The sequence below is a fragment of the Hemiscyllium ocellatum genome, chromosome 16 (genome assembly GCF_020745735.1).
Source record: "Hemiscyllium ocellatum isolate sHemOce1 chromosome 16, sHemOce1.pat.X.cur, whole genome shotgun sequence".
In the NCBI taxonomy this organism is placed as follows: domain Eukaryota; kingdom Metazoa; phylum Chordata; class Chondrichthyes; order Orectolobiformes; family Hemiscylliidae; genus Hemiscyllium; species Hemiscyllium ocellatum.
This window is the reverse complement of record NC_083416.1, coordinates 4,817,082-4,843,889: the sequence shown is the minus strand read 5'-3', so window position 1 is coordinate 4,843,889 and position 26,808 is coordinate 4,817,082. Positions and strand designations below refer to the sequence as shown.

At 46.7% G+C, this 26,808-nt stretch overlaps 1 protein-coding gene across 3 annotated transcripts in view; it reads left to right on the top strand.

Moving 5' to 3' along the window:
- The first annotated feature begins 206 nt into the window (after window positions 1–206).
- Window positions 207–26,808, top strand: part of LOC132823131 (fibroblast growth factor receptor-like 1) — a 163,533-nt gene continuing 136,931 nt past the window's right edge. For 2 of the 3 annotated variants that reach the window (XM_060836679.1, XM_060836676.1), the window contains exons 1-2: window positions 207–574; window positions 7,766–7,868. In XM_060836679.1, coding sequence (XP_060692662.1) covers window positions 7,784–7,868 — 85 coding nt within the window. In that variant the 5' untranslated portion in view covers window positions 207–574; window positions 7,766–7,783. Of the gene's footprint in view, window positions 575–7,765; window positions 7,869–7,902; window positions 7,975–26,808 lie in introns of those variants that run through there. The other variant, XM_060836677.1, reaches the window with a different exon arrangement.

Genomic DNA, 26,808 nt, shown 5'->3' with positions numbered 1-26,808 from the left:
GCCTGACCTGCTGCGCTTTTCCAGCAACACATTTATCAGCTCTGATCTCCAGCATCTGCAGTCCCCACGTCCTCCTCCTTGGTCCCTATCTCACCTTCTTCGCAATACATGAAGCTTCCAGCAGAGGGCGGGGGAAACGGCAGAAGTTGCTGAAAAGTTTTGAGCAGCTGTGCAAGTTTTGAACTGTTTTCAGAGTGGACCAACAGTGTCCCGCACCGCCAACCTGACAGGGGGAGGGAGGGAGCACCGTCCCAGCCTGCAGCCTCAGTGACAGAATCCCACCTCTACATGGAAAAGCAATTCAGGCACCAGCTGTGTCAGTGCTGCCTTTAACATTGGGATAATTCAGACGCCTGAGGAACGGTACAGCGACAATTCCACCGCTGTTTCGGACCAACACATTCTGGAAATTAACAACCCCTGTTACAAAATATACAAATATATATATTTACTCACAAACCCTCCAGCTCTTTTTTAAAAAAAAAGTTTTAATAATGGAACACTGCCTGTGATGTTTGGGCATTAAGAGCTTTATGGAAAACCGTTTAAAGCTGGTGGGCACAGACTTTGTGGGGTAAGTTGTATTTTGTTTTAAATATATATTTGGAGTGTTCGTGGATTGCTTTAAGGGGTGTGTGTGTGTGAAGGAGTAAGAGTAACAGATGGACAGACACACACACACACACACACACATAGACATAGTGAGGCAGATGGAGACCAGGCAAAAAGCATTGGTAAAATCCGAGTTCGGAGCGGCTGAGTTAGAGAGTGAGCGAAAATCAACAGGGACAGAAGACAAGAGGGGGAAGATGAGAAAGAAAGGGACAAACGAATATGAGAAATGAGCCAAAGAGAGTGAGAAATATGACTCGGCGGAGCACTGAGGGCGAAAGGATTATTGAAAGTGTCCGAGAGAGAAGCAAAGGGCGAAGGAACATTAGGAATTAAGGTGCAGTTTTCCAAAGGCTTTGGTATCTCCTGGATAATTTGAATTTAATGCAGTTGGGTATAATGGAGCATAAAGGGTTTCCCTTACTCAAAGCGCTGGGAATGGGAAGATCTGAACGCTGCTGTCTACTTTCAAAAGCATGTCATGTAAATAATGCTGCAGAAATCCCTCTGTCTTTGGTCCTGACATCACTAGTATGAAGAGCCACAGTCAGCTGTAATTTTAATTTCTGCTCTTCAGCTTTTGGAGTTCAATTTATTATCTAAAAGAAAGTCATTTCCATTACTTTCTGTTTGGTCAGGTTCCAGATTTAATGTTTAGAAAATACATTGGAAATCTAAGAAAGAAACTTTCTATAAAGCAGCCTTTCAGTGATCCTAAGAATTTGCCAGTGAGGGCTAGGCAATAGGGAGATATTTTCAATGTAATCAGTGTCATACAAGAATGTTACAATGGCATATTGGAGGCAGTGTTGCCCTGATTCTATGGGACTTGAGTGAAGTTATTATGAGGAATGGAACGTTACCTCAAGGAATGTGGGGGACATAATGGAACAGTGAAAAGTCTGGAATAAATGATAATATATCATTGAGGAATGTGGAGTATATGTAACATTATATGGGGAGTGTGAAGTTTTCAATAATGTTACAGTGAGGAGTGCGGGGTTTATAATGTACGAGTGAGGAGTATACCGTAATGTTACAGTGAGGAGTGTGGAGTATATCGTAATGTTACAGCGAGGAGTGTGGAGTATATCGTAATGTTACAGCGAGGAGTGTGGAGTATATTGTAATGTTACAGCGAGGAGTGTGGAGTATATCGTAATGTTACAGCGAGGAGTGTGGAGTATATCGTAATGTTACAGTGAGGAGTGTGGAGTATATCGTAATGTTACAGTGAGGAGTGTGGAGTATATCGTAATGTTACAGTGAGGAGTATACAAGAGAGTATTACACTGTGGACAGTAAGGTATCTAACCAAGTAATCCTGAAGTTTGAGAATTATGTGAGGATTAGAGTTAGGATTGTGGGACTAAGAAGCGGTTTTACTCTGAGGGCTGATGTGACTATTAGAGCATTATTATTATTAATAATAATACAGGATTTCAGAGGATTACATTTAAGTTTTAATATATATCCTAGTATTACAAAGAGTGTTTGATTCAATGTTACAGGAACAGTTGCAGGAATTGTTAGTTACATCAATCAGAGGCATCAGGGGCTATGATTTAAGGCAGGAAACAGAGGGTGGTAGTGGAGGGTTGATTTTGGATTGGAGGCCTGTGACCAGCAATGTTCTAAAGGGATCGGTATTGGGCCCACTTTTGCTTGCCATTTATATGAACGATTTGGATGAGAATATAGAAGGCTTGGTTAGTACGTTTGAGGATGACACCAAAATTAGTGGTCAGTGAAGAAGGTTATCTAAGATTACGAGGGGATCTTGATCAATTGGGTCAATGGGCTGAGGGGTGGCAGATGGAGTTTAATTTGGATAAATGTAAGATGTTGCATTTCGATAAAACAAAGGAAGGAAGGACTTGATCAGTTTCGTGGGTGGGGCCTTGGGGTGTTTTGCAAAACAGAGACCAAGGGGTTCACGTGCAGAGTTTGTTGAAATTTCCATCACAGGTAGACGGGGTGGTTAAGAGGTGTTTAGCAAGCTTGCCTTCATTGCTCAGTCCCTTGAGTATAGGAGTTGGGGACGTCATGTTGAGGTTGTACAGGACATTGGTGAGGCTTGTTCTGGAAGACTGTGTCCAGTTCTGGTCGCCCAGTTATAGGAAAGATATTCTTAAACTGGAGAGGGTTCAGAAAAAATTTACCAGGATATTGCCGGGTATGGAGGGTTTGAGATATAGAAATAGACTGAAAGACTAGGATTTATTTCTGGAGTGTAGGAGGTTGGAGGGTGACCTTATGGAGGTTTACAAAGTCATGAGGGGTGTGGATAAGGTGAATGACAAGGGTCTTTTCCCAAGGGTGGGGAATTCAAAACTAGGGGGCATTTTTTAAGGAGAAGGGCAACTTTTTTTTTTAGAGAATGGTTAGTGTGTGGAATGAACTGTCAGAGGAAGTGGTGGATGCAGATATAGTTACAATGTTTCAGAGACATTTTGGATAAGTTCATGAATTGGAAAGGTTTGGAGGGATATGAGCCAACTGCAGGCAGGTGGGACTGGTTTAATTTGGGAACATGGTCAGCGTGGACTGGTTGGACCAAAGGGTCTGTTTCTGTGCTGTAGGACTCTGTGACTGTAAGAGTGATTTAGTGTGAGACGTGAAACTTTGCAGGAGATTACAGTAAGGAATGTGAAGTATACCAGACAGGTATGATAGTTTATGTCATAACACTTTCTTCCTGTTACCTAAGTTAATTAAAAAGATCCATGATTATATACATTTATTTTAACACTGCACTTTTTAAAAAAGAAATAAGAAAGCTTTGGAATGAGCTGAGGTGACAAATGAAGTCATATAAATACAGTCCTTTAGCTCTTTTTAACTTCTGGGATATACAATCAGGAACAGTGGCTCAGTGGTCAGCACTGCTACCTTACAGCACTAGGGTCCCAGGTTCGATTCCAGTGTCGGGCAGACTGTCTGTGTGGAGTTTGCACATTCTCCCTGTGTCTGTGTGGATTTCCTCCAGGTGCTCTGGTTTCCTCCCACAGTCCAAAGATGTGCAGGTTAGGGTGGATTGGCCATGCTAAATTGCCCATAGTGTTAGGTGCATTAGTCAGAGGGAAAAATGGCTCTTTGGAGGATCAGTGTGGGCTGAAGGGCCTGTTTCCACACTGTAGGGAATCTAAAAAAAAAGATAAATTCTACGAGATTACTGAATAGCAACACCATTGTTTAATACTCTATTTGATAGAGTAACACTCCACATATTTTTTTCCTCTTGCATATAGTATAGAGAGGGTATATCTGGGCAATACATGTATGGTAACACTGCCTTCTTTATTATATATTACATTATGTATATTGTAGATCTCTTCCATCCAAAAGATGGTAATATTGCTTTGTGACTTTATATAGGAACACTTCTGTGTTATAATCACGCAGCTTTATATCGTATATTGTGAGGTTTCTCGATGTATCATGATGCAGATTGCTCCCGCATTATACACAGTAATACTGCAGCCTGCTGAAGCCAGGCTACTGCATGTAAAGAAAAAATGAACTACATTTATAGAATGGATTTTATGACATTGGATCTTCCCAAAGGGTTTCGCGGCCAATGCAGTCCTCTCAAAATGTTGGAAAAATATCAGCCCAGTTTGTTCACAGCATGATCCAAGTCACCAATGAGATCAAGGATCAGATCATTTCTTTGCGTGATATTGCTGAAGGACAAATTTGCCCCTATGCACCAAGCGTTCTTCCCTGGGCTTCAAATAATGCAGCAGAGTTTTTGATGTCCAGCTGATGAGGCTCTGGTTTAGGATTTCAGCAGATCAGCAGCTTCTCTGATCATGCTGCTTTCCTTTAGTCCTGCATTGTCAACTCAACCGAGATTTTACATTGAAGCCTCTGGAGTGGAGTTTGAATCTGCAATCTCCTGGGTCAGAGGCAAGAAGGCAGTCTCTTTCTCAATATGTGACGTGTTTCATGTCTTTTATCACTCTCTAGATAATAAATAATAATAGGATGTCAGAGCAAATTCCTGCAGATGCTGGAATCTGAACTGAAGATAACAAATGCTGGAGATCACAGTGGGTCAGACAGCATCCATGGGGAGAGAACAAACTATTGGTTTGAGTATACATGAACCTAATGAAGGGTCATCTAGACACGAAACATTAGCTCTCTCGCTCTCTCTCTCGCGCGGTCTCTCTCTCTCTCTCGCACTCTCTCTCTCTCTCTCTCGCACTCTCTCTCTCTCGCACTCTCTCTCTCTCGCACTCTCTCTCTCTCGCACTCTCTCTCTCTCGCACTCTCTCTCTCTCGCACTCTCTCTCTCTCGCACTCTCTCTCTCTCGCTCTCTCTCTCTCCCCCTCCACAGATGCTGCCTGACCCACTGTGATCGCCAGTATTTATTGTTTTCAGTTTACAGTGTATAATAGCAGGACACTTGTATAATAGTCGTGATGCTCTATGTTTGATAAGTGGCTGAATGTATTGCATATTGCATCTATTTTATATCATGGAATGTAACATTATTTTAAGAGAAGCTGCTCTGCCGATTAAAATAAAACTGGTGGAAAGAACGGCAAAGAATTGCCCATTTTATACAGCAGCTCGTCATCTCGGGCTTTCTGATCCCTGGTCATGAAGTACCTCTTTTATATACATTAGGACAATGCTCTCTTGTATACAACAGGACTGCTCTGGGTAGAACATAGAACATTCTGGCCCAGTACAGGCCCTTTGGCCCTCGATGTTGTGCTCACCTGTGAAATCATCCTAAAGCCCATCTATCCTACACCATCCCATTCTCATCCCTATGCCTCTTCAATGACCATTTAAATGCCCTTAAAGTTGGCAACTCTACTATTATTGCAGGCAATATGTTCCACACCCTCACTACTCTTTGAGTAAAGAACCTACATCTGTCCTATATCTATCACCCCTCAATTTAAAGCTATGAACCCTCGTGCTAGCCATCACCATCTGAGGAAAAAAGCTCTCACTGCCCACCATATCTAACCCTCTGATTATCTTATATGTCTCAGTTAAGTCACCTCACAACCTTCCTCTCTCTTATGAAAACAGCCTCAAGTCCCTCAGCCTTTCCTCGTAAGACCTTCCCTCCGTACCAGGCAACATCCTAGTAAATCTCCTCTGTACCCTTTCCAAAGCTTCCACATCCTTCCCATAATGCATTGACCAGAACTGCACGCAGTAATAACATAATCACTGTACATAAACAATATGACAGCTCTATGTATTACGTACGGGGATATACCTTTTTTTATCTGGTTCTGAATTGTTTAGAATGACACAGTTCTGTATTACCTACAGAAACAGTGTTACGTATTCTATTTGGTGTGTACGGATTGAAACACTTCTGTATTTTAAATAAGATCACAACACCATTATATACAATAACATTCTGGTATTATGTACTGTAACACTGTTCTATTATGCACTGTAATGTAGTTCGTATGTACCATAGAACAGCTTTGTATTCTGTGCAGTATTGTTGCTGTGAGCTGTAGACAATCCATGTATTAAATGGGGTCTTACAGCACGGAAACAGACCCATCGATCCAACCAGTCCACACCAACCATGTCCCCAAACTAGTCCCACCTGCCTGCGCCTGGGCCATATCCCTCCAAACCTCTCCGATTCATGAACTTATCCAAATGTGTTTTAAATGTTGTAACTGTCCTTGTATCCACCACTTCCTCTGGCAGTTCATTCCACACATAAACCACCCTCTGTGTCAAAACGTTCCCTCCCACGTCCTTTTTAAATCTTTCTCCGCCCACATTTTAAAATATGCCTCCTAGTTCTGAACCCCCCCACCCTCGGGAAAAGACCCCAATCATTCACCTTATCTGTGCCCCTTGTGATTTTATGAACCTCGGTACGGTCACCCCTCGACCTCCAGTGAAAGAAGTCCCAGCCGTTCCAGTCTACTTTTATATCTCAAACCCTCCATTCTCAGAAACATCCTGGCAAATGTCCTTTTGGAAAGGAAACTGCCAACCTGATCTGGTCTGGCCTACAGTGATGTGGTTGACTCTGAACTGCCCTCTGGGCAATTAGGGATGGGCAGTGAATGCTGGCCTAGCCAGCAACGCTTTCATCCTGTGAATGAATTTAAAAAAAATCTTTCCTGAATGCTCTCCAGTTTAATAATATCCTTCCTATAACTGGGCGACCAGAACTGGACACAGAATTTCAGAAGAGATCTCACCAACGTACTGTACAATGTCAACATGACATCCCAACCCCTGTACTCGAATCTCATTGGGTACTTGAACAATGTCAAGGGCTAGTCCTATCTCATATCTAGGAGAAAGTGAGGGCTGCAGATGCTGGAGATCAGAATCGAGAGTGTGGTGCTGGAAAAGTGCAGCAGGTCGGGCAGCATCTGAGGAGCAGGAGAATCAATGTTTTGGGCATAAGCCTTTCCTAATAAAGGGCTTATTGGGGAATCAATGTGGATTTCCCCTCCCCTTATCGCAGTTCCAAGCCTCCAACTCAGCACTGCCCCCTTGACCTGTCCACCACCTTTCCCGCCAATCCGCTCCACCACCTTCTCCAACCTATCGCACACTCAGCTACTTTCCCCACCACCCCCCTCAGCTCCTCCACCCCCTCCCATTTATCTCTCAGCTCCCCCCCCCCCGCTGCCCCCCCCCCCCCCCCCCCCCCCCCCAACGAGGCCCACAAGCCTCATTCCTTGTGCCCGAAACGTTGACTCTCCTGCTCCTCGGATGCTGCCTGACCTGCTGTGTTTTTCCAGCACCACGCTCTCGACCATTATAAACAGCATGTTTGTTTCCTTAAAAGCTCTCTGATATCTCCAGTGAATTATATACCCGGCTGTGTATAATATAGTTCCTCCGCTGTGTTATAGGTTGAAACAGTTCTGTGTTATACACATTAAAGCTCTGCTGTATATAACAAGGTGAATACTTTCCTTCCCTGGTTTGAGTGAGGGGCACTGCCCAGGTCCTTGAGCCTGTGGCAGAGTCTATCCTGAAGGACACTGTTGGCAATTCCGATTCTTGCCGGTGTGGTGGATGTTGATTTGCCTACACTGCCAACCTCCACATCCTGGCAGTGCCAGGAGAAACCACGCCAGAAAAGGTCATACAGACTAATTCTTTCTCTTTCCTTTGTTTTATTTTTTATAGCCTTAAGCGGTGGTGTTGATGCACAGAGGCAATAGGCTGAGGATGGACTTATTGTATCTCCTGACCTTCACGATGGTGTTTGGACACTGCAGCGGTGTAAGGGGTGAGTAAAATACTCAACACTGACTGTTTTCCCTTGTTGAGCATTGAGGAATGAAAGGATGGGACCCATACGCTGGACACCAGAGTAATTCCAATGAAAATACAAGGTAAATCATGAATTGGGCATTGGTCGCCAAGATTTAGACTTAAAAGCGTTTAGATTGTAAAGCAGAGCATGTTTGAAAGTGTTTGGGCGTTCTTAGAGCAGTTTAAAGGAGAGAAGCTGATGGGATATGATTTCATTTCCAATTATTGTATAAATTGGAATGTTCAGTGGAAATTTTGGGCAGCCAGGATTACCCATATCCGAATCGTGCTCACTTTCCCTGTGGAAAATACATCGAGTGTCCAGGGTATCCTGTCCCCCTCTCTTTTCTGCCCAGTGCAATAGTGGGCTGACACGGGAAGGAGTATGGAACAGTGGTGACCACAGCCGTCAGAGAATAAAAAGCACTTTGTATTTACGTGGCAAATTCAACCACCTCGGGAGGTCTTGAGAGGTTTTGCAAACAATGAACAACTTTCTTAAACTTTGGTCCAATGTAGGAAATACGCACAGCATGCCACCACAAGTAACGGCAGAAGTCATAGAGATGGACAGCACGGAAACTGACCCTTCGGTCCAACCCGTCCATGCTGACCAGATATCCTAACCCAATCTAGTCCCATTTGCCAGCACTTGGCCCATATCCCTCCAAACCCTTCCTTATTCATATAACCATCCAGATGCCTTTTAAATGTTGCAATTGTACCAGCCTCCACCACATCCTCTGGCAGCTCATTCCACACATGCACCACCCTCTGCATGAAAAAGTTGCCCATTAGGTCCCTTTTAATTTGTCCCCCTCTCACCTTAACCCTCTGCCCTCTAGTTCTGGACTCCCCACCCCAGGGAAAAGACCTTGTCTATTTACCCTATCTATGCCCCTCATGATTTTACAAACCTCTATAAGGTCACCCCTCCGTCTCCGATGCTCAGCTGACCAAGTAATGACCGGGGTCACTTGTTTTGGGCATTGGTTGAGGGATCGAGCGTGTGTTGCTGGGAAAGCACAGCAGGTCAGGCAGCATCCGAGGAGCAGGAGGATCGACGTTTTGGGGATAAGCCCTTCATCAGAAACGTGGGAGAGTGATTGAGGAATTGGTTGAGGGATGAATGTTTGCCAAGAATCTGTGGAGAACTTTCTTCAAAATACTTCTATGGGATCTTTCGCGTTAATATAAGAAGGCAGACAGGACTTAAATTTATCATCTAATACAAAAGACAGATCCTCCAGCATTCCCTCAGAACTGCATCTAATCTGCGTGTAGATATTGTGGTGATGACTGACACCTCTCAGTGTGTAGAGTAGGGCACAGTGAGTGCCAATAGCACAACCAATTAGCAATGTTACAGCAACATAGTCAGGTTCACGACAACTTGATTAAAATGCCAACGCAACACAGTAGAACCTCGATTATCCGAACATCAATTATCCAAATTTTGGATTAGATTAGATTACTTAGATTAGATTACTTACAGGTTTAGATTAGATTAGATTTACAGTGTGGAAACAGGCCCTTCGGCCCAACAAGTCCACACCGACCCGCCGAAGCGCAACCCACCCATACCCCTACATTTACCCCTTACCTAACACTACGGGCAATTTAGCATGGCCAATTCACCTGATTATCTGAACAAGTTCTCAAGGTCCAGTACAAACAGCATTAGGCAACTCAGCATTCAGTTATCGGCTAAACACCATTAGGGCGTGCATTGTCGGATAACCGAGGCCTGTTCAAATACTGGCACTCATAAATTACCGCTTGTTTCCGGTTATCCAAGCGATCAATTACGTTAACAAAATACTCTCTGCCAATCTCGTTTGGATGATTGAGGAGTTTGGTTCAAAGCAGGAAGTGTGAATATTGAGAGCACAGAGGCATTGCTTGCGATGCATTGTCATGTTTATAGATACTTATCTTTTATTAAAAGAAACTATTTGCTGCCCTGGTTATCTGGTGTTAGTAACTACTCTTGGCCAAGGAACTGGTGTATGGACCTGTTATGATGTTTAACGTTGTCTGGTGTGCACTGCTGGATTGATACAGACTTGGCCCCGGATTTATTTTTGGGGTGTGGACATCATTGGGGGGACTGGCGTGTGCTGCTCACCGTCAGTGGCTCGTCAGAAGGTGGCCCCCCGTCGGCTATCAGGGAGGGTCCTGGATTCTGCCAGAAGATGATGGTGGAGCGGGGATATATTTTCAATCCATAATGGCAAATGGGACTTAAAGAAAAAGTTGATAAGATCATAGGACGTTGTGGTGGGAGTGGGCCATTTGACCCTTCATCCAAAGGATCACATCTGATCTACTTGTGGCTTTAACTCCATCTCCCTGTCTGTCGCCCAATGACTTGTGACTGTGTTGTCAGTCAGAAGTCTGTCTAACACCAGCCTAGAGGGAATTCAATGTGGAACCATGCGCCAGTTTCTCTTATCTTCCTGGAAGGTGCTAGTGGTTTGGAATGTGGTCGAAAGGGGAAAGCCTTTGATGGGAAAGGGAGGGAGACTGATTGACAGAAAGTTAATGTTTCTGAACCACGAGGTGTGGGAATGAAGAATGACTATTTGAGTAATGGTTCCAGAGGGACTCGTTCATAAACGGGAGCACTGGTACATATACAACAAGCCATCTTCCTGGCTGCTTTGGTTGGAAGTGATCCTGATGTGTGAATTCTGGGCACATCTTGAGGTGCTGTAATTTACGGGCTATGGCGTCCCATCATCCAATAACCTTTCTTCAACAGCCACATGTGTAGTTAATTGGCTTTTGCGTCACAAAATCAGAATTTAGGCTTGCTTCTCAGTTTTGCCCTTCTGCAGGGTATCGGAGGCATCTGAGCAGGGATAAGAAACCTTGTAGCAATCAATTCAATGACTGAAATCTCATTGAGACGTGCAGCATCTAAACCTGGAGATAGGAATTATAATATTTAATTTAATGTAAAACTATGAGACATAGAGTCATAAATTCATAGAAACAGAATTTTTATAAACAATTAATATTTAACTTTTTCAATCTCCATTTTGAAGGAATGAGCCTCCATACTTGTAGAATTATAGTTTTGGTGCCACACAATAGACAATAGGTGCAGGAGTAGGCCATTCAGCCCTTCGAGCCTGCACCACCATTTAATTTGATCATGGCTGACCATCCTTAATCAGTATCCTGTTCCTGCCTTATCTCCATAACCCCTGATCCCACTATCCTTGAGAGCTCTATCCAATTCTTTCTTAAACGAATCCAGAGACTGGGCCTCCACTGCCCTCTGGGGCAGAGCATTCCACACAGCCACCACTCTCTGGGTGAAGAAGTTTCTCCTCATCTCTGTCCTAAATGGTCTACCCGGTATTTTTAAGCTGTGTCCTCTGGTTCAGCACTCACCCATCAGCGGAAACATGTTTCCTGCCTCCAGAATGTCCAATCCTTTAATAATCTTATAAGTCTCAACCAGATCCCCTCTCGGTCTTCTAAACTCAAGGATATACAAGCCCAGTCACTCCAGTCTTTCAGTGTAAGGTAGACCCTTATTGAGTTGTATGTCATTATTAAAAAAAAATGCATCAATGCTGGATTTTTGCTTCTGACATATTGAGGAGATCTCTATTAGCCGAATAAGTCATATCCTCATTTCCTTTATTGCAAAGACAGCTGAAGAACAAATCCGCTGAAGGAGCGGTCCAGGTGTGATAGTGATTTGCAGATTTCCTTCTCTATCCAGACCTGCCGGTGTGCCTGAGGTTGCTTCGTCATAATCACTGAGCACTGACAGCCTCACTACTAGTTCTTTGCAAAATCCAAGTGTACAGCTTTCCTTGCACTAATTCTCCCCCAGCTGCACATTCCCTGTATTTTAGCTCCTATGTGTTTTTTTTTTTGTTGTTTTTCTGGCCATTCTCTCCCCACACCCTGCTACTATCTCTCGCACCATGCTGCAAACTCCTCTCTTGGTCTGTCCCAAACTCTTTCTCCCCGACTATAATTTCAAAAGGGTTTGTTTGAGATTCACCGAGAGGCAGGAAGGATCTCTGGGAAGGCTGAGAATGTTGCTTTGATGACTGCAGCTGTCGGGTATATTTTAAACTTGACAGGCTGTGAGATGACGTTCGGGAATGGATGAATTATCTGAAAGGGATTTGCTGTTCTACCCTTTCATCATTTCACAGCAGGCCGTGTTTCGCAAGTTTTGCTTGCTTCCAGTAAACTGATTTTTGTGGGAACGTACGTGGAGCACTTTGTGTTGTGGTTGTTAGTTTAATGAAAGGGACAGTCAGGGTTCGACAGCAACAGGAATGAGGAACTTCAGAAGCTAGGCTCGTTTAATTTTTATTCACTTACAGGATGCGGGTGTCACTGACTGGGCCCAGCATTTATTGCCCGTCCCTAGTTGCCCCTGAGAAGGTGGGGGTGAGCTGCCTTCTTGAACCACTGCAGTCCATGTGCGGTAGATAGACCCACAATGCCCCTGGGGGAGGGAATTCCAGGGTTCTGACCCAGCAACAGTGAAGGAACCAGCGATATATTTCCCAGTTGGGATGGTCCGTGACTTGGAGGGGAACGTGCAAGGGATGGTGTTCCCATGTATCTGCTGCCTTCGTCCTTCCAGATGAATGTGGTCGTAGAATTGGAAGGTGTTGTCTGAGGAATTTTCAGACCACGTGCAGGGCCCTGTGCTGAGATTCCACACTATAATGTGGGTGGCACAGTGGTTAGCACTGCTGCCTCACAGCGCTAGAGACCCGGGTTCAATTCCCGACTCAGGCGACTGACTGTGTGGAGTTTGCACGTTCTCCCCGTGTCTGCGTGGGTTTCCTCCGGGTGCTCCGGTTTCCTCCCACAGTCCAAAGATGTGCGGGTCAGGTGAATTGGCCATGCTAAATTGCCCGTAGTGTTAGATAGGGGTAAATGTGGGGGTATGGGTGGGTTGCGCTTCGGCGGGTCAGTGTGGACTTGTTGGGCCAAAGGGCCTGTTTCCACACTGTAAGTAATCTAATCTATAATGTCTATCTGAAATTGCCCACCTTACTGTAATATCAACCCTTTTAATGTTGTCCTATTTTTAACTTATTTTTCAACTCTGTAAGTAATGCAACTATTTGTGTTTCTCTGCTCTGTCGAAGAATTGTACCAAGCTACTTGAACCCAAGATGTCACCATAAGAAGACAGACATTGTAAAGGCTTTGCACTGTGCTCCTGTCATAGCGTTGGTGTGACAATTAAAGGGTGTTGTATTGAAATTTCTGTTCTGTGTTATTTGTTACCAAAATAATGCAGAACAGGCATAGCTAATTACTTTTAATTTGGGCATCACTGGCTAGGCCAGCATTTATTGTTTAGGGGGCAGTGAAGAGTCAGCCATGTTGCTGGGGTCACATGTCAGCCAGACCAGCAGAGGTGGACAGATTTCCTTCCCTCAAGGGCATTTATGAACCCGATGGGACTTTCCCCAAACAATTGACAGTGGTTTCACTGTCATCATTCCAGATCCTTAACTGAATTCAGAGATCTGCTATGGCAGGATTTGAACCCAGGACCCCCCAGAGCATTAGCTGAGTTTCTGGATTAACAACCTTGTGATAGCACCACGAAGCCACTTGTGCTGCCAATTAAGTGGGTTGCTTTGTCCTGGAAAGTGTTGATCATCTTGAGTGTTGGAGCTGCACCCATTCAGGGCAAGTGGGGAGTATTCCATCACTTGGGCCTTGTGAACAGGCTTTGGGGAGTCAAAGGGTGAGTGACTTGCTGCAGGATTCTTAGTCTCTAACCTTGTAGCCACAGTACTTACCTGGCTAGTGCAGTTCAGTTTCTAGTCAATGGTAACCCCATGTATGTTGAGCTAGTGATGGTCGTGCCATTGATTGTCAAGGATGATGGTTAGAGATGATCATTGCCTGGTGTGGTGTGAGCGCTACTTGTCATTTGTTAGCTAAATCCAGGACAGTGTCACACAAATATTCCTTACCCTTATCAGTCCAGGTCTGTATGTTGTCCAGATCCTGATACGTGAGGATCAGGCTGCTCCAGTATTTGAGGAGACACACACCTGGTGCTGAATGCTCTGCAGTGTTCCCAGTTCTGACCTTATGGTGAGGGAAGGTCAATAATGAAGCAGCTGAAGATGGTTGGGCCACAGACACTACCCTGACCAAGTCCTCTGTTCTTCTGAGAACAAACAGGGGAAAGGGAAGAGTTGCAGAAAAGCAAAATACTGCAGCTGGTGGAAACGTGAAATAAAAACAGGAAGTACTGGAGAAGCTCAGCAGGTCTGGCAGCATTTGTAGATCGAGAGGAACAAAGTTAACATTTAGAGTTCAATGGCTTTTCTTTGGAAGTTGAAGAAAGTAAAATTGTGCACTTTTTAATGCTGTAGACAGAGGGGCAGGAGATATCTGTGGAACAGATGTGTCTAAGGTAAAAAAACAGAGGCAATGATAATGGGTGGAAATGAGGGATAGATCTATAATATAGATGTAAATGTTAGCTGTCAATCAGAGAAAAGGGATCCACTCTGGATCAAGTCAGTGGATCCAATTGGGAACACACTGCCTGAAGGGTTGGTGCAGGCAGTTTTAACTGTTACATTCAAAACATAAATTATCAGAGTTGAGCATTTACGAACCAGAGTGCAAGCATTCAATGCTGTCCATAAACTTCAACCTACACAGCGAATTAGAGCTAATAGGGAGCAGTTGTCACATCTATCGTACATGGTAAATGAAAATGACTAAATTTACGGCCACAACTGCAGAAATGTACATAGAGTGGGAGGAGTTATTTCTTCAGAGTTGGCAATGAATCGGGAAGAGGTGAACTCCCTGCTTGTACAGAGGACAGAATGTCCACTAGACCCCAGCAACGGAAATAAATGAGCAACAGTAATTATCATGGCAACAGAACTCTCCCCAGGAATGTCACACACCAGAGAAAGGAATATAACCCCAGAAATGAGATGATAGAAGAACAGCCAATAACAATATGACCATCTCCCATTAGGAGACTTGCCCAGCTGAATGGCTATGCATGGAATGTATATGTAGAGACTGACAAAAGTCAAACAGAATAGAGTTAACACACTGCTCTGTTCATAATCATTTTCTTTGTGACCATGTTCATCGGATAATTTGCATACGTTTTGCGAATGGTAGTGCATGCACTTTTATTTATGAAAGGTGGGAGGTTTGGAGAAATGCAATTGAATTCCACAAACAAGCGCCTTTCCTTAGTCATGTCTTGTGAGTGTTTTTATCTGCAATCTGGGGTAGCTATTACATAAACATCATAGAGACACCGAGCCATCCAGCACGGAAACAGACCCTTCAGCCCAACCAGTCCATGCTGAACGTAATCCCAAACTAAACCAGTCCCAGCTGCCTGCTCCTGACCCCTATCCCTCCAAACCTTCCCTATTCATGTACTTATCCGAATATCTTTTAAAAGTTCTAACTGTACCCTCATCCACCACTTCCTCAGGAAGTTCATTCCACACACGAACCTCCCTCTATGTAACAAAATTACCCCTCATGTCTTTTTTAAATCTCTCTCCTCTGACCTTAAAAATATACCCCCTAGTCTAGGAATCCCCTAATCTAGAGCAAAAATAATCTACATGGACGGGTGAGACCGCAAGGTCTGCTTCCATGCTGTACACCTCTATGACTCTTTGACTCTATAACCTTATCTATACCCCTCATGATTGATATGCCTTTCATTCAATAGATCAAAGGGTCCCGGCTTACTTAAAAAGCCAAGGTAAGCTGATGTAGTTTTTATGAAGTGTGTCCAACAGGGACAACTGTGACCACGTACTGAGATTTCCTGACGAATTAGCACTTTAATGCCATTACTGAATAGGAAACATAGTGTCCACGTGAAGCAATGACCTTTAGTGTAGGGCAGGAGAGCAACTGAGGGGGAAATGCATTGTATGTTCCTGGACATGGGATTTCAGGGAACTTTTTATGTTCCATCATGTTAACAAAGGCATTAACCTCTTAAACTAAAGAACTGCAGGTGCTGGAAATCAGAAACAAAAGTAGAAATTGGTGGGAAAACTCAGCAGGTTTGGTAGCATCCATGGAGAGAAAGCAGAGTTAACATTTTGGGTCCAGTGACACTCCTTCAGAACTTAAATTATTTATTTTTAAATTATTTAGCAGACAGAGAAACTTCATACAATTGTCTACACCCTGCTACTTGGCTTGAAGCAAATAGTTAAGGAAACCATCTTGGAAGTGCTGCAAATGTGTTGCTGGTCAAAGCACAGCAGGTTAGGCAGCATCTCTGAAGTGGTCAATTCCACGGCTAATTGTAGTGCTAGGGCAGAGATCAATGACTTGGTCTTGGGTAGTGGAGACACAAAATTGGTTTATTTATTATCACATGTACTGAGGTCCAGTGAAAAGTTTTGTTTTGCGTGCAGTGCAGGCAGGTCATACTACATAAAGATTATAGGATAATAGGACAGAGTGAGGAATACAATGTTACAGCTACAGAGAAGGTGCACAGAGAGGTAGATCAGCATTAGATTTGAAATTTGAGATGTCCATTCAGAAGTCTAACAGAAGCAGGGGAAGAAGCTGTTCTTGAATCTGTTGGAGCGTGTGTTTAAGCTTCTGTACCTTCTGCCTGATGGAAAAGAGTGGGAGAGATTATAAACGGGGTGGGAGGGGTCTTTGATGATGTTGGCTCCTTTCCCGAGGCAGTGGGAAGTGTAGATGGAGTCAATGGATGGAAGGTTGGCTTGTGTGATGGACTGGGCTGTGTTCACCACTCTCTCTCTAGTTTCTTACTCAAAACGTATTGGTAACATGAGGGGACAATAGGTGGGGAGTGAACAGTGAGGAAGCTTGTAAAGGGCTGTAGGAGGGGATGGTCTGAAACATAACATAGTCAGGTTCCAACATTGTGCAATGCCAAAACTTTAGATACACCTCTCCTGAAATATGTGTGAGCCAACAGCACAGGTTGAAGTGTTAATTGCTGACTCGTAACTCACATACTGTTCAACAAATATTTCCCTGGTATGAAACTGTTCAATTCACACCAGTTGTACCATGTGATTATCTGAGGGAGGCAGACAGGCCTGAGGGTGAAACAGAGGGAATCGGAGTTAGGGAGTAGGCCATTTGGCCCTTCGAACCTGCTCCACCATTCAATAGGATCATGGGGAACCTGGATCTAACCCTGGGAATTCCAGATGTGTTTATGGTCAGCTTTAACGATGAAAGATGTATCATCTGTCCTGAAGGTTAGAGACTGAGGGGTGACCTTATTGAGGTTAGTCAAAACATGAGGGGCATGGATAGGGTGAAGAGTCAAGGTCTTTTCCCCACAGTAGGGGTGTTCAAAACTAGAGGGCGTAGGGTTAAGGTGAGAGGGGAAGAATTTAAAAGGGACCTAAGGGGCAACTTGTACAATGGTGGAGGCTGGTACAATTAAAACATTTAAAAGGCATCTGGATGGGTATATGAATAGGAAGGGTTTGGAGGGATATGGGGCCAAATGCTGACAAATGGGAGTAGATTAATTTAGGATATCAGGTCAGCATGGACAAGTTGGACTGAAGGCTCTATTGCCGTGCTGTACAGCTCTATGACTCTGTGAAAGAAACATTTGCCTCTGTTTATCCTGTGATGAGGGATGCAGCAGGAAAGAACATTTAACTCCCACCTTGATCCAAAGATGTACAGGTTAGGGTGGATTGCTCCGTAGTGCCCATGAACATGCAGGCTAGGTGGGTTGGCCAAGGGAAAGGCAGGGTTACAGGGATAGGGTGGGGGCTGCGTCAGAGTGGGATGCTCTTCAGAGGGTCGGTGCAGTCTCGATGGGTTGAATGACCTCTTCCCACTCTTTTGGGTTCTATGACTATATCATCTATCATCACTTGGTATGTTCAGAGTTCCTCCTAAAGTCCTGCTGTGACTTCAGAGATTAGTGTTTGTACTTGAGATAGGTATAAGACAGATGTCAGAAGTAGTTTCTTTACTCAGAGTAGTAAGGGTATGGAATGCTTTGCCTGTATCGGTAGTAGATTCGCCAAGTTTAAGTACATTTAAATTGTCATTGGACAGGCATATGGACGTACATGGAATAGTGTAGGTGGGATGGGTTTCAGATTAGTATGACAGGGCAGCGCAACATCGAGGGCCGAAGGGCCTGTACTGTGCTGTAATGTTCTATGTACTGTTTGAGACTCTTTGTACGTTTTATTAGAGATTTAAAGCACGTCTTTTACAGACTATGCAACCATTCTCCACCACACTCAACGTCCCACCCCACTGCGATTGGAGGAATATAAAATCCGCCCAGGTGGAGCGGCTGAACTGATTGGCCCTTGCCACATGTTACAATCAATGCCTTTCTTATTGGTTTTGGTAGATTCTCTACTGATGTTAAAGCAGAGAATAGGGAAAGCTGCACAGATATTTCAGCTCATATTTGTTTCGCTGATTCTGAGGCGCACACAGTGTACGTTCACACACAGAATGCAAGCCAGGAAATCCCGCTGACTAATAAATATTGCTGGGTTGGTGCAATTAACTTGACTGCTGTCTCCCAGCATGGAGGCGCAGTGCTCCTGACCTGGTCATGAGTAGTGCCATATTAACTGCACACTGTGTTCTCTCACACAATCTGATATCTCTGTCTCAGATAAATGCACGCATGCATGCATACAGTGACCGCATGTACATTATACGCACTGCTCTGTCGCAGTCACTTACATACATGTGTGGGGGTACGGTGGCTCAGTGGTTAACACTGCTTAACTCACAGCGCCAGGGAACCCGGTTCGATTCCAGCGTCAGGCGACTGTCTGTGTAGGGTTTGCGCGTCCTATCCAGGTCTGCACGGGTTTCCTTCAGGTGCTCCGGTTTCCCCAAAAGATGTGCAGGTTACATGGATTGGCCATAGAGGGTGAAAGTGAGGACTGCAGATGCTGGAGAGTCGGAGTCGAAGTCGAAGAGGGTGGCGCTGGAAAAGCACAGCTGGTCAGGCAGCATCCGAGGAGCAGGAGAATCAGGGATGTTTGGGTTAGCCATGGGGTATGCAGGGTTAGGAGGAGGGGGGAAGGTGTTTGGTCTGGGTGGGAGTCTCTTCAGAGGGTTAGTGCAATCTCAGTGGACTGAATGGCCTCTTTCCACATGATTGGGATTCGAATTGTATTGTGGTCACAGGTACACACCATTTCTTTCTCTCTCTCTCTCTCAGGCACACAGACATGCTCTGGTTACCCGTAGCATGTACACTGTTCTCTCTCACATGCACAAGGTGCACGCTGTGCTCACAAGTACACACAGTTACTGTGCTACATCAGCCTTTGTGTCTCCGTTTTCCATACTGAGTTAAAGTTCAGAATTGCCAATTGAAGCATCAGTGCACACATTTTATATAGCGCATTGCTCAGGCATTGTTTTATTGTGTGTGTGTGAGTAAGCCCCAGTGTTAGTTAATAGAATCTGATGAACTGATTCGAGGTGAGAGATGTTATGTTTTTGTGCCTGACTGTACAGGTTTAGTGAGTCTCAACAATTGCTGGAAAAGCTCAGCAGGTCTGACAGCATCTGTGGAGAGAAATCAGAGTTAACATTTCTGGTCCGGTGTCCCTTCCTCAGAATGTTAACTCTGATTTCTCTCCACAGACGCCGCCGGACCTGCTGAGCTCTTCCTGTAATCGCCTTCTGCATTTCTGATTTCTGGCAGCTGCAGTTCTTTTGGGTTTTCCAAGGTAATGGCTTTATTGAGCAGGCCTCAGGACGTCGTAGTCAATTGGTGGAAGCAATGGGGATGTTGGCGTGTGCCTCAGAACTGAAAATGGCAGGCAACTGAGTGTACTTCCTCAAATGGTGGTTTGTCATGGTGAACGTGTGTGGGGGGGGGAGCTGTGTCCAGTTCCAAAGGTCATTTACTGGTCAAGTTTCAGCGTAAAATAGTGGAGACACATAATTGATCAGAAAATCCTGTGTTGAGTTGATGGAAAGAATCTATAGTGTATTGAGTTCAATTCTGGTCACCACATGACAGGAAGGATGTGGAGGCTTTGGAGAGGGTGCAGAAGAGGTTTACCAGGATGCTGCCAGGATTAGAAGGTATGAGCTCTAAGGAGAGGCTAGAATAATTTGGGTTGCTTTCTCTGGAGCAGTTGAGGCTGAGGGGAGACCTGATAGAAGTCTATAAAGTTACAAATGCATCAATAGATTGATGGTCAGAGTTGAAATGTCTAATACAAGGGGGCATGCATTTAAAGGTGAGGGGGGGGGGGGGGGGAAGTTCAAAGGAGATGGGAGGGGTTTGTTTTTCACAGAGTGTGGTAGGAGTCTGGAATGCACTGCCAGGTGGGGTGGTGGTGGAGATGCGATAGGAGTGTTTGAGGGACTTTTAGACCAGCGCATGAATATGCAAGGACTGGAGGGATATGGACCAAGGGCAGGCAAAAGGGGTTAGTTTAACTTGACGTCATGTTCAGCACAACATTGTGGGCCTAAGGGCCTGTTCCTGTGCTGTACTGTTCTATGTTCTAAAGTGGGAGCTGAGTTGCTGGGAGAGTCAGTCCGGGCTCTCTGAGTCAATCCAAATACCGTGTTAGCTTCAGAGTGGGACATCAATAGAGGGCATTCCAAACGTTCAGCCACAACAAAGGATTTCCAAAGGGCATGATTGCTTTGAGCTTAATACGTGTCGTGATCTGACTGCAATCTTGTCAGAGGGTAGGAGGAAATGCTGCTCCTCAAACAGACAATGAGAAAGGATTACTGAGTCTAGCCCTTCAGGAATGTTTCTGAAGCGTTGTATCCCCGTTCTCTAATTCTTCACTGACGTTATCACCAAATCATGTTGCTGGAATACGTGTTATCCTAGAACAACCTGTATACTCAGTCTTTCAAAATGGCAATGCTTTGTGTTCTGCACACCAAAAAAACATGTTCAACTGTATTTTTTTCATATACATGTGACAATAAATCTAAATCGAATCTAATCTAAGGCTGGACTGTGATCCAACCCAACTCTTGAATGATCCGAACAAACCTCACCTCCCCAGGCTAACATATGACAATGGTCACTTCAACAAAATGGAGATATTGATATCGTCGGGATCGTAACCCAGCTTTGGTCAAGACAGAGTGTGAGACTTTAAAATATGCAAATTCTTTTGAACATAAGCCCAAGCTTTTGTTGATAGCCTTGGATCTGCTCGGTCTGTCCGGTGCAGTTAAAACTGGGATGTGGAGGTTCCGGTGTTGGACTGGGGTGGGCAAAGTCAGGAGTCGCATGACACCAGGTTAGAGTCAGACAGGTTTATTTGAAATCGCAAGCTTTCGGAGCGCTGCCCCTTCGTCAGGTGAAGTGAGGAGTGTGTCAGGTGACAAAGGGACAGCACTCTGAAAGCTTGTGTTTTCAAATAAACCTGTCGGACTCTAACCTGGTGTCGTGTGACTCCTGACCAGAGAGGGTGTCCAGTTGAAACGCTGTTCTTTCTGGGAAGTGGGCTAACAGTTGCACAAAGCCTTTGAGTGACACTATTCCCCCTTTTAGGAAAGGTTGCAGGATTTCTCGCTGAAATTCTGACTCTGCCAGAAACAGGTGCCCGGATCCCGGGACAGCTGTGACCGCTGACAGACTTGCTGATAATATTGTGCTCCACATTCCAAAACACTATTCTCTCTGTGCATGACTCCCTGTCACTGCAAAGACCCAGCTGAAGTCTGGATCAGCAGTGTCGGAAGTTCCTTTTTAATGCCAGATTGTTGGAGTTAGCATTTTGGGTGAGGTGGGGACAGGACTTGAGGGTTGTAGGGTTGTGGGGGGAGAGTCGTGGTTGGAAAGTTGCTCCTTCGTGGGAACTGTAGCTGGTCATCAGGAAAACTGCGTGATATGGCACGGACTGAAACTCTCTGTGCAGGAGGGTCCCAAGTCTGGAGAGAGGGAATGAGGTAAAGTCGGGGAAGGGGGGGGGGAGGGGGGGGGGGAGGGGTTGATTTAGAATACAATCCCAAATTGCTGCAAATGCTCATGTGGGGCATGGCAAATAGGGGAGGCGATGGCCTAGTGGTCTCAACTGTTAATCCAGAGACTGAGCAAACGTTCTGGGGACCTGGGTTCAAATCCCACTACAGCAGATGGTGGAATTTGTATTCAATTTGAAAAATAAACATCTGTAATTAAGGGTCTAATCGTAGCACCTCTACAATGTGGAAGCAGGCCATTCAGCCCATCACGTCCACACTGACCCTCAGAAGAGCAGGCCACCTGGACCTACCCTACCCCCACCTGGCCAATCCACCTCACCTACACATCCTTAGACCATGGGAGGAAAGCACACAGTCACCCGAGGCTGAGACCAAACCTGGCGCTGTGAGGCAGCAGTGCAGACCACTGAGCCACTGTGTCACTCCATCATGGTCATGAATCCATTGTCAATTGTCAGGAAAATCCCATCTGGGTCACTAATGTCTTTTAAGGAAAGAAACAGCCATCTTTACCTGGTCTGGCCTACATGTGGCTCCAGACCCACCGCAATGTGGTTAACTCTTAACTGCCCTTTGCGCAATTAGGGACGGGTAATAAATGCTGGACTAGCCAGCGATGCCCCCATCCTGTGAATAAATGAAAATAAACATTTGTTGAGAAAGAAACTGAGCTAATGTGAATTTTCACATCCCGCCCACACTGGGATGGCGGAGGTTTTGGGTCTGGAGCTCACCATTTCCCTCTCTCCCCCCCCAGTCCCCCTCTCTCCCCCCCAGTCCCCCTCTCTCCCCCCCCGTCCGTCCCCCTCTCTTCCCCCCCAGTCCCCCTCTCTCCCCCCCGTCCGTCCCCCTCTCTCCCCCCCCGTCCGTCCCCCTCTCTCCCCCCCCCCCCGTCCGTCCCCCTCTCTCCCCCTCCGTCCGTCCCCCTCTCTTCCCCCCAGTCCCCCTCTCTCCCCCCCGTCCGTCCCCCTCTCTCCCCCCCCGTCCGTCCCCCTCTCTCCCCCCCCGTCCGTCCCCCTCTCTCCCCCCCCCGTCTGTCCCCCTCTCTCCCCCCCCCTGTCCGTCCCCCTCTCTCCCCCCCCGTCCGTCCCCCTCTCTCCCCCCCCGTCCGTCCCCCTCTCTCCCCCCCCCGTCCGTCCCCCTCTCTCCCCCCCCCCGTCCGTCCCCCTCTCTCCCCCCCCCGTCCGTCCCCCTCTCTCCCCCCCCCGTCCGTCCCCCTCTCTCCCCCCCCCGTCTGTCCCCCTCTCTCCCCCCCCCGTCCGTCCCCCCTCTCCCCCCCCCCCGTCCGTCCCCCTCTCTCCCCCCCCCGTCCGTCCCCCCTCTCCCCCCCCCCCCGTCCGTCCCCCTCTCTCCCCCCCCGTCCGTCCCCCTCTCTCCCCCCCGTCCGTCCCCCTCTCCCCCATCTCTCTCTCCCCTGTCCCCTCTCCCCCTGCTTCTCCCCCTCTCCCTCCCTCTTAACCCATCCAGCACCCACAGGAATGCCTGCACAAGATACTTTTTAAACAATTGCCTGATGAGGCACCCCCTGGTCAAAGTGCCCTCCTGGATCCTTAACCTGAACTGCAGCTTGCTGCAGGATCTTGAAGGTTTCACATTGCCCAAGAGGCTGCCATCTCTCTGCCCATCAGAGGGCCATTGGCATAGACATGAGTTTGGAGCAACAGGATAATTACAGGCAGGAGGAGACCATTCAGCCCCTCCAGACTGCCCTGAGGGATCATGGCTGATTTGATTGTGACCTTAACCTCAAGTTCCTGCCTGGAACCTCCTCACCCTCTTAACCCCTCACCCTCCGCCAATCTCCCCGTTATTGTATAAAAACAACGGAGTGAGGCTACACATCTACAAATCATTGGTCAGCCCACATTTGGTGTATTGTGTCCAATTAGGGGCTCCTTATTTAAGGAAGAATGTTAAATGGGAGATTCAAAGGAGTTTTATTGGAATGATACCAGGAATGTGGGATTTTAGATACAAGGAAAGGTTAGAGAGATTGGGCCCTTTCTCCTTACTGAAGGTTTTTAGATTAGATTAGATTAGATTACTTACAGTGTGGAAACAGGCCCTTCGGCCCAACAAGTCCACACCGACCCGCTGAAGCGCAACCCACCCATACCCTTACATATACCCCTTACCTAACACTACGGGCAATTTAGCATGGCCAATTCACCTGACCCGCACATCTTTGGACTGTGGGAGGAAACCGGAGCACCCGGAGGAAACCCACGCAGACACAGGGAGAACGTGCAAACTCCACACAGACAGTCGCCTGAGGTGGGAATTGAACCCAGGTCCCTGGCGCTGTGAGGCAGCAGTGCTAACCACTGTGCCACCGTGCCGCCCTTAAAATGGGCCTTAAGGTGTTTAAAATTATGACCAATTTTGACAGGGTAAAGGAGAATATTCTGTTTCTCCTGGTTAGTATATCAGTAACTGAAGGGGGGGTGGGGTCACTGCATTGAAGTTGTCAACAAAAGAGCCCGAAGTAAGATCAGGAGAGATTTCTTTATTCAGAGAGCTGTTCCGAATTGGAATGTGCTGCCCGGGAGAGTGAGTGAGTGAGGAGGTTTCAGAAGAAAGTTGGACATATATTTGGAAGTGATGAATTGAGAGGGTTATGGCGGTAGGGCTGGAGAGTAGGAATACCTGGGTAGCTCTCTCTAGAGCCAGTACAGACATGATGGGATATAGATCATAGAGATGTACAGCATGGAAACAAACCCCTCAGTCCAACTTGTCCATGCTGACCAGATATCCTAAATTAATCTAGCCCCATTTGCCAGCATTTGGCCCATATCCCTCTAAACCCTTCCTATTCATATAGCCATCCAGATGCCTTTTAAATGCTGTAATTGTACCAGCCTCCACCACTTCCTCTGGCAGCTCATTCCATACACGTACCACCCTCCGTGTGTGAAAGCATTGTCCCTTGGGTTGAATGGCCTCTTCCTGTAGCGTAAAATTTGATGTTTCTATAATCCCTTGTAGATCAAAAGTGTGCCCACCTCAGCCTTGAGATATGTTTAATTGCCCATCTCCCACTGCTGGTTGGAGCCAGGGAATTCCAAACTAACAGCCGACTTCCCCCGTCCCCCTCTTCCCCCGTCCCCCTCTTCCCCCGTCCCCCTCTTCCCCCGTCCCCCTCTTCCCCCGTCCCCCTCTTCCCCCGTCCCCCTCTTCCCCCGTCCCCCTCTTCCCCCGTCCCCCTCTTCCCCCGTCCCCCTCTTCCCCCGTCCCCCTCTTCCCCCGTCCCCCTCTTCCCCCGTCCCCCTCTTCCCCCGTCCCCCTCTTCCCCCGTCCCCCTCTTCCCCCGTCCCCCTCTTCCCCCGTCCCCCTCTTCCCCCGTCCCCCTCTTCCCCCGTCCCCCTCTTCCCCCGTCCCCCTCTTCCCCCGTCCCCCTCTTCCCCCGTCCCCCTCTTCCCCCGTCCCCCTCTTCCCCCGTCCCCCTCTTCCCCGTCCCCCTCTTCCCCCGTCCCCCTCTTCCCCCGTCCCCCTCTTCTCCCTCCCTCCTCCCCCCTCACTTCACTGAAGAAGTGAAACTCCACCTCATCCCCATCATGTGGGCGATTCCTTCTTCTCCAACCGTATGCCGTCATTCTAGATAGCCCAGCAAGGGGAGACACTCCCTCAGTGTCACCCCGTCGAGGTGTGTGAATGGGGTAAGGACATCCCGGTCTCTGTCTGCAGTGTGGGCTGAGCTGGCTGATTACTCGGGTAAGCTGTGACAGACCTTGGGATGGGGGAACGATGGAGCTGCTGTCCCTGGTCATGGCCCCCAATACACACACCGTTTTCCAGTCCCGTGTCATAGAATCCCTACAGTGTGGAAACCGGCCCTTCGGCCCAACAAATCCTCACCCACCCTCCAAAGAGTAACCCACCCAAACATATTCCCCTACCCTCTTATCATACATTTGCCCCTGACCAATGCACCTAACCTACACATCCCTGAACACCACGGGCAATCTGTCACGGCCAATCCGCCATAACATAGAACATAGAACATAGAAAAATACAGCGCAGTACAGGCCCTTCGGCCCTCAATGTTGCACCGACCGAATCCTACCTAACCTACACTAGCCCAATAACTTCCAAATGCCTATCCAATGCCCGCTTAAATGACCATAAAGAGGGAGAGTTCACCACTGCTACTGGCAGGGCATTCCATGAACTCACAACCCGCTGTGTAAAGAATCTACCCCTAACATCTGTCCTATACCTTCCACCCCTTAATTTAAAGCTGTGTCCCCTTGTAACAGCTGACTCCATTAGCGGTAAAAGGTTCTCAGTGTCTACCCTATCTAAACCCCTAATCATCTTGTACACCTCTATCAAATCTTTGTGCACATCTGCACATCTTTGTGATTGTGGGAGGAAACCCAGAGCAAACCCACGCAGACACGGGGAGAATGTGTAAACTCCACAGACAGTTGCCCGAGGATGGAATTGAACCTGGGTCCTTGGTGCTGTGAGGCAGCAGTGCTAACCACTGAGCCACTGTGCCATGTCCTTGGTAGCTAAGTGCGCGATGAAGCTGTCACTCATCACACAACCACACAGGTGGGTGGGCCACAGCCACCATCATGGGCTGTTCATTTCTCTTGCTTGCAAGTGAGAGCACAATTGATGAAGAAGGTTGGAAGTCTTTAGCTGTGTTTTCGATTGAAAATAGCCTGAGGTGGTCTTCATCAATCAGAGTGTGTCACACATTAAAAAGTGGCTTCCACATGATTAATCCCACCATCGGAGTAATTTATGTCTGTTTGCTGTGGAACATGTGCTACTGATATGTCTGAAGTCACTGAGGTTGCTCCATAGATACCACAGCGGCCTGTACAAGGTCTGACTGAAGCGTATATTGCATTTGATGGCACCTGACACTTCATGTGAGGGTAGAGGTAGGGAGGAATTGCCCAGCATAGTCTTCAAAC